Genomic DNA, 8,518 nt, shown 5'->3' on the forward strand with positions numbered 1-8,518 from the left:
TCATCAGCATAAGTATGGAAACTAGAAAATTTGATGACAGAGGGTAGGTCGTTTGCATGAAGAGTGAAGAGTAGGGGGTCTAAGATAGAACCTTGAGGGACGCCATGGTTAACATACAACCAATTAGACCTATTATTCTTAACAGAGATACATTGCTTTCTACCTGAGAGATAGGATTTGAACCATGCGAGGGTTTGATAACTAAACCCAAGAATAGCTAGTTTGTTCAACAGAATTTCATGATCTACAGTGTCGAATGCTTTTGAGAAGTCAAACAGACAGAGGACAGTACACTTTCTTTGATCCATAGCTAACCTAATATCATCGGTGACACGCAAGAGAGCGGTTTCAGTAGAAAAAGATTTTCTAAATCCAGATTGGAAATTATGTAGTATCCTATTTGCTTCGAGAAACTCTACAACTTGTGAATAAATAATTCTTCCAAATATTTTGGACAAAGCGGGTTAAATACTGGTTTGTCTGAAATCTTCAACTTTATTGGGAGAGGTGACTTTGTTTAGTGGATGTACTAGAGCAAGCTTCCAATTTTCAGGAAATTCGTTGTTTTCAAGGGACTTGTTAAAAATAAATGTTATGGTGGGCAACACTGCAAACAACATTTTTTTTAATAAATTCAATTGATATGTTATCCACCCCCATTGCATTGCTGTGACTGCGTTGTCCAGTTCAGATATTAGTTGGAAGTTGAATTTGTTTTCAAGTGGTACATTTAGATTGGTCACCTGATGTTTGAGATTATTAATATGATTATTGATGACTGTATCGTCACAATGTGTCGGATGAGAAACGAAATGTTTGTTGATATCATCCAAAGGTAAGTCAATTTCAGTTTGAGATTTCTGTTTACCAAGGCAAAATAAATTATTTTATTCCGCGCCATAGTGATCTGGAGTCTTGTCTATTGTCTGTCATGAATGAGTTCAAGTACCTAGTCTTCGAATTCCGTAGCTGTTGTTTTACTTTATTCCTCAAACTGCGATACTCAATTAAACTGTCCAAGTCAAATGTCTTTTTAGATTTTCTGTGAGCTTTGTCTCTTTGTCACATCATTTTGAGTATTCTAGGAGTCATCCATGGTACACGTCGTTTTCTGTTTATCCTCTTGTCACATAGGGTGCATATTTATCATACAGATTCAGTGTCCAATTTTCAAAAGTTTGAACCATTGCATTAACAGTGGGTGAGGTTTCAATCTGATGCCAGGGGGTTTGAGCTACGTCAGTCAAAAAAGCGTCTTCGTCAATGTGTTTGAAGTCTCTGTAAGTAATAAATTTCTGAGCTGGTTTAGGTGTCTCATGAGAGAGTACACAGTAAATCAAGTCATGTCCTGAAATGGCTGGCACAGAGATTTGATCAGTTTCAACAACCTCATTTGGATCACTAACTATTAGTAAGTCAATGAATGTGTCAGAGTCATTCGTATGATGAGTTGGGTCGAGTGGTAAGATAGTCATATTAAGGCATTGGAATATTCTGGTCAGTTGAAAGTAGTCAAAGTTACGATTTGTCATATTTAGGTCAGTGTTCATATCACCCATAACTAGTATTCGATTATAATGAGGCATGAAAGAAAGTTAGGCATTTTCGAAGTCACTGAAGTGGCCAATTTCTGGTGGGCGATAGCAGATACCAACAAGTAGTTTATTAGAGCTAGATGGAGATAATTCAAGTAACATGAATTCAGGTTTGGCAGAATACTCCTGCTCTGATGAGATTGATATTTTTGTTTTTATATAATCTTTCACAAAGACTGCAACCCCTCCACAAGCCTTATTAAGCCTATCGTTTCGGAAAATATTATATCCGGGCAATGCAACTTGGCTAGGATGAATACTAGGCTTGAGAAATGATTGTGAAATACCTATTACATTGAAGTCTTGAGATCTGAAAATTGCTCTCAGTTCATCGATGTGGCAGCTGAGGGATTGAACATTGAGATGAGCGGCTTTATAAAGTTTCTTAAGAGTGTGAAGTTTGTTAGATAATATTATGCCTGTGACAGACGAATTAAAGTATAAGGTAACACTAAAACTAGAAAGGCTTATAACTAAGAAAATCTCAAATACAAGAATAGTCATGAATGCATCAGATAGTTCGGCGTCCGTTGGAAAAATAGAAATTCAAGTCCAAATCTGCAGTGCACTATTATAAAACTTATCAGATAATTCAATGTGGTGGGCAGTTTGCAGTGGTAGATGCTGATGTGAGCAAGCAGGTGGGGGATCGAGAGAGAGCCAGGGCGGCGGCAAGAGAGAGCGCGAGCGAGAAGTCACAGGAACCAGGTCTGAAAACAGGAAGAAAAATTCAGCAGAAACACAGCAGAAAAAGTACAGAAAGTATATGGAAGTCATTAAGAGGATAGACAATTAAAAGAGAGTGTACAGAGAGATGGAAAATAAGAACGAGAAATATGAATCAGCAGATTGATTTCAAATTGCAGTTGGCGGTTATAAGAGAGAAGAATGTGCAGAGAGGACTAAGCTGTGTGAGAATACACATAGATTATGTAAGATTATTGTCTAAAAAGGTGGATGAAGAGAGAGATATTAGAAGAAAGTAGTAAAAATCCGGTGCATAAAATGAGGTGGATAATAAGAAAATGAAATTGGAGGGATGAGAAAAATCGAAGGAGAGAGAGGGAGTGAGTAAGAGAGAGCGAAAGGATTGATAAAGATAGCATAGAGTACAGTGTTAATAATGTGGTATAGAAATGAAGTAAGCATGCCTAAATTATAAAAATATACAGTATAACTAGTTTTGTGCATGAAATGAGCTAATTGGAGGGAGGTCAGAATGAGAAGAGGAAGGAAGAGAAGAAATAATAATATAAGTTGCAGACAGGTCATACTGCATATGAGAAAACAGAATAACGAATATATAAATAGAATACGCGAATAGAAGGTTGGAATGTGACCATGATGAAAATCACAATAGAAGTGCCCATCATAAGTTTACCGTCATTATTACGATGACTGTTATTTCTGTTATTGTCAATTCCACGAAAAGTCAACTTGAATCCTGCTGCAAGTTTACTATACGCACTAGTAATATACATGTGGAAATGGGATTCAGGCTTTGTTGATAAACATAAATAAATTATAACATTACGGATTGACAATGACCTGTGATGAGGAAGAAGCGGTATATACTCAGCAATTCGAAATAGGTTATAAATGTATTATTAAAGTGAAGTTTGGCTTCGGAGCAATTATCATAATTTTATCAACAGTGGAAAAGCTTCTATTTTTGTACTATGCTATCGTTAGATGAAAAGTGTTACATTGGATTAGCTGGAAACATCATTCGGTTATGTCTAATTGAATACTAGTTTCCTGATTGAGTATTGGATGATTCAATCAGTAAAAGAGTTTCAGGATACTGGATGCATTGCTATAACTAAACTGATTTAGCTCTATTCCAATTATATTTTTCCCATAAAAAAAGTATAATATATGTTCAAAAATGCAGAAATTAATTCCAAGATTCGTATACATAGAAGTTAGTAAAAATGATATTTATAGGGCAATTGACTAACGAAAAATAAAAGACTGAAAATAGAAAAGGGAGAAGAGCGATGATTACATGAAGTGGTACAATTGGAATAATGACAGCTCACCTTTAGTAGGAAGATATCATGTGCCAACACCGTGAAGTGTTTACTGGAGGTCGGCAAGACGCTCGGCGGTGTAGATGCGGCGTCCAGGTCCCTCTCCGACGGCGTACTTGATGCGGCCATCGACTGTCCACGTGTTTCTTATCCCGTACTTGTTGGCCGCTGCGTTCAAAATTGCCAGTCGGTGTTTCAAGTCCTCCCTCACGGTGATGCCAGTGTTCTTCAGCATCCGCTTGGCTGCGAACACCCTCTGCCTCGTCCGGTAGCCGTCGAACCTCACAATGATGGGACGATGACGCTCCTTGCCGGCTGCTCTGCCCGTGTCCTGACCTGGCTGCTGGATTGGTCCCACTCGATGCGAACGTGGAATGTCGTCGATCTTCAACTCCACGTTCACCTTCTCCTTGCAGACTCGCAGAACAATTTGGTCGGTGGACTCCCCTTTGGTTTCAGGGATTCCGAAGAATCGAAGGCAGGTACGGCGACCATATTGTTCAAGATCGTCGATTTTTAGTTCCGTCTCCTTCTCAATTCCTGGCATCCTCTGCCGAAGTTCATTGTTCTTACCCTGTAGTCGATCCAATTCAGTTTGGAAGAAGGAGAAAGCCTCTGCGACAGCTTGGTTAATTTCCTTGTTTATCCTCTGCAGAATTTCGTCGGCCAGTTGCGTTGTGTCTTGACAGGGAGGGGTCGTTGACACTGGTACCGTTACACGGTAATTACTGCGTAATTACAATGAAAATCAAAATTTTGAAATATCCTATTAAACTATGTGAAAAACTGAATGCGAGGAGAAGGAGGAGAATGAGGAGAAGGAGGAGAAGGAGGAGAAGAAGGAGAAGGATGAGGATGATACAGTGAAGGAGAGGGAGAAAAACAGGAATAACGAAAGAAGTAAAAGAGGAGGAAAAGTGGAAAGAATCAAGAGGGTAGGTGATTCTAAAAAGAGCTCCTTCATTTTTCAAGCGTTAAGTGTAATGGCCTACCGCGACCAACGTCTTAAAAAGCCGTCCTCTCATTTCGCAAACAGCACTGTTATTTAAAAGTAATGGCTTGTGAATACATCAAGCATCATTTATATATCTGAGTCTTGAATCAAGCGACATGTATTCAAGGGCCTAGGTTGCTGCTTGTGCAATCTTGTGTCGCTTGTAATGCTGAGAACCAAGGCGGCTTGTCGCTTTCGAGTGGTAATAATTATTTGATCAATTTTGACCATGTTATATCCTGGTGTCGAATCAGAACAGGAGAAGGTTGTTGGCAACTTATGAAACGAACCTCATGGTACAAGCCAACACTGAGGTAGAAGAGTTGCGACACAGACCTGTGGTAGCTACTGGCATTTAGTTGGCATAAATATAGCATAACACCGCTCACGTGCAATATCCGTGTTATATTTTTAGTATTTCAGGTGATTTCCATTGTGGATCGATAAACCAAATAAGATGTACAGAATCTGCCAATGTATCTTTTAGAATACAATGGCAGATCAGTGTTCATGAACATGCTTTTGATATATGTGAACTCATTAGATACTACGGTGCAAACAAGTATTCTACTCATTATTATTGGCAGATAATGATGATAAAAATTATTATAAGATAATTATTCTACTCAATTGGCAGATCAGTGTTCATGAACATTCTTTTAATATATGTGAACTCATTAGATACTATGTGATATGATAATCATATGTCATGAATCAGTTGTTTGAATTATTCTAAATCATCAGAAAGTTTGTTATTTTATCTCAGTTTATTTTAGTCAATAAAGCCATTATTCTAGCTCTTCAATGGTCTCTATTTATTACAATTTTATTCCTCTTCAAGGAAAGGCCCTTGCAGCTTTTGAAGATCTTAAAAAAGAAGTAGCTGCAGCTGTAATACATGTTTTGATGAAGGAGGCATTCTCACTGTAGAGACTGATGCCTCAGATTTCTGCATAGCAGCAACACTATCTTACAATGAACGTCCTGTTGCATACTTTTCACGAATGCTAAACGAAAGTGAAAAACGACACTCATCAGTTGAAAAAGAGGCATATGCCATTGCAGAATCTATTAGGAAGTGGCGTCATTACTTATCTGGTCGTTTCTTTCAACTTATTACTGATCAAAAATCTGTTTCATTCATGTTCAGTAGCGCGGCAAGAGGCAAGGTGAAGAACGGAAAAATCATGAGGTGGCGCCTTGAGCTATCTCAATACACCTATGAGATCATTTACCGACCTGGAGAAGAGAACATAACTGCTGACGCTCTTTCTCGAGCATGTGTGATAATGGGATGTATCACATCAAAACAAGACTTGATAAAATATCATCAAGACCTCTGCCACCCCGGCATCACAAGATTTTTTCACTGGACTGAAGCTCATAACCTTCCATACTCGGTAGATGACATCAGAGAAGTCTGCATGGAATGCAAGATCTGCTCAGAGCTGAAGCCAAGATTCAACTGTTTCATAGGAAAATTGATAAAAGCAACTCGGCCTTTTGAAAGGATCAACATTGACTTCAAAGGACCCCTGCCATCATCAACTAGAAACAAGTACATCCTCACTATTGTGGATGAATATTCGAGATTTCCCTTTTGCCTATCCCTGTCGAGACATGTCATCAGAAACAGTAATTCAAAATCTCAATGACTTATTCACCACATACGGCTATCCTTCATACACACACACTGATAGAGGGACCAGTTTTCTATCAAAAGATGTCAAAGATTACTTAATGTCCAAGGGTGTAGCTACCAGTTCCACAACACCTTACAACCCTCAAGGTAATGGACAGGTGGAACGCTACAATGGAATAATTTGGAAGACAATCCGTTTAGCCCTACGGTCCAGGAACATGGATACTTCTCACTGGGAAAAGGTACTCTTAGAATCACTAAGCAGCATTCGCTCGCTTCTCTGCACGACCATCAATTGCACACCTCACGAGCGAATGTTCATTCATCCTCGTAATCCCACGTCTATGACAAACTTGCCATCCTGGCTGATCAACGCCAAGGAGGCATGGATGAAAACCTTTGTAAGACGCAGTAAGCATGATCCTGAAGTTGAAAAGGTAGAAATTATTCATTTGAACCCTCATGTCGCTCAAGTAAGACTTTCTGATGGAAGAGAAGTTTCTGTCAACATTCTTAGATTGGCCCCGGTAGGTTCCACTACTGGGAGGGAAGAATGATATGATAATCATATGTCATGAATCAGTTGTTTGAATTATTCTAAATCATCAGAAAGTTTGTTATTTTATCTCAGTTTATTTTAGTCAATAAAAGCCATTATTCTAGCTCTAACGATGTGATTGGCACTGCAGTTGAGTGGGTTGGGTTTGGGACCGCAAGCACCATCAGCCGTCCGTCCAGGCTTGCATTGCATAGCAAGTCTTACCATTTGGAATGCAGCTGCCACGGGTAGAGTAGAGCCTAATGCGCTAATCTCCACCCAACACCCTCAGCTTTCCCACACTCGTTGAGCTTCAATTAGATCAGCTGCACAAGCACCACCACCACAGTCATGCACATGCGCATCAACATCAGCCTCTGAGAAAGATATGCCAACTGTTTTCCTTCACCGATAGAACAGTTATGAAGGAAATATTGGTATGGTAGAAATAGGTAAAGATAACAGAAGTAAGATGTTGAGAAATATCAGAATAGGGAGAAGGAAACGGAAAATTTGGCGGTGGTGAAGAAGTAGGAGAAAGTGGAGTGGAGTAAGACTAATTGACTACTAGAAGTGGTAAAAGGAGGAGAGGGGAACGAGGATGGATTAGGACAAGGAGGGAATGTAGTAGAAGAAGGAGAAAGAGGAGAAGAAGGTGGTTGTGGAGAAGAAGGAGGAGAAGGAGGAGAAGGAGGAGAAGGAGGAGAAGGAGTAGAAGGGGGAGAAGGAGGAGAAGGAGGAGAAGGAGGAGAAGGAGGAGAAGGAGGAGAAGGAGGAGAAGGAGAGAAGAAGGAGAAGGAGGAGAAGGAGGAGAAGGAGGAGAAGGAGGAGAAGGATGATAAGGAGGATTCAGATTCAGATTCAGATTCCTTTATTCATGTGTTTAACAAAACATGATTCAACTTACGTTCTAGCGTTAAGAATGAATGCCAGTAGCGGTAAGATGAGATGGTGAATCATATTAAACTAATGATTTCTACAATAATATTGAACAGGAAAAATGATAAAAATGCAAAAGTAATGTTTCGCATTACTACTGTAATGTTTTCACATGAAACGGTGAAGTTTGGACCTTAAGAAGTCCATTCTCAGAGAGGGTTTCAAGGATACACTCCCCTTCAGCACTTAACCGTGAAAAAAATAAAGTTAAAAATTCAAACGAAATATTATGTCTGAGCGAAAAAAAATTAAGACTGAGAATATCAATAAGTAAAAACCAAATCATAGAAACGATAAATCATTCAGAGTTAAATCAATTAACAGAGAAGAGTAAATAATAATAATAAGGATAAAAAAAAGAAAAAGTTAATTCCCAATAATTAGAAAATCGATATGATATAATAATTGGAATAATGAGGGAGTGAAAGTTATTATTAGAAGAGAGATTTGTTGATTTAAATCCAAAAATAATGTTAATAACAAAGGGAAATTATTGTACAAAAGAGATTAGTTTATGTTTATAACAATATAATATGATTATGAAAGTTCATGAAGAAATAATAATAATTCTAATTAGGGAATTATGGGGAAATTATAATACAAAAAAGAGGGTTGGGGATATAGAATGAGGTGACCAAGATCCACTCGAGGAAGAGTTTGAATAAGAAACAATCTTATGATAAATTTATGCACTAAACTCATGCACATTTCTCATGCTTAATTTACATGAATGAAATAAGAAGAGAAAACCCATCATTTTTACTTGTGAGTGGAGGG

At 38.5% G+C, this 8,518-nt stretch overlaps 1 protein-coding gene across 1 annotated transcript; it reads right to left on the reverse strand.

The window, feature by feature from the left end:
• Window positions 1–2,264: 2,264 nt before the first annotated feature.
• Window positions 2,265–4,917, reverse strand: LOC120352020. Its single transcript, XM_039431428.1, has 3 exons — window positions 4,913–4,917; window positions 3,638–4,356; window positions 2,265–2,305 (listed from the first exon to the last, which is right to left on the reverse strand). The coding sequence occupies exons 1-2, from the start codon at window positions 4,915–4,917 to the stop codon at window positions 3,678–3,680; spliced, it is 684 nt and encodes a 227-aa protein (XP_039287362.1). The 3' UTR covers window positions 2,265–2,305; window positions 3,638–3,677.
• Window positions 4,918–8,518: the final 3,601 nt, after the last annotated feature.

Source organism: Nilaparvata lugens, chromosome 6 (genome assembly GCF_014356525.2).
Source record: "Nilaparvata lugens isolate BPH chromosome 6, ASM1435652v1, whole genome shotgun sequence".
In the NCBI taxonomy this organism is placed as follows: Eukaryota; Metazoa; Arthropoda; class Insecta; order Hemiptera; family Delphacidae; genus Nilaparvata; species Nilaparvata lugens.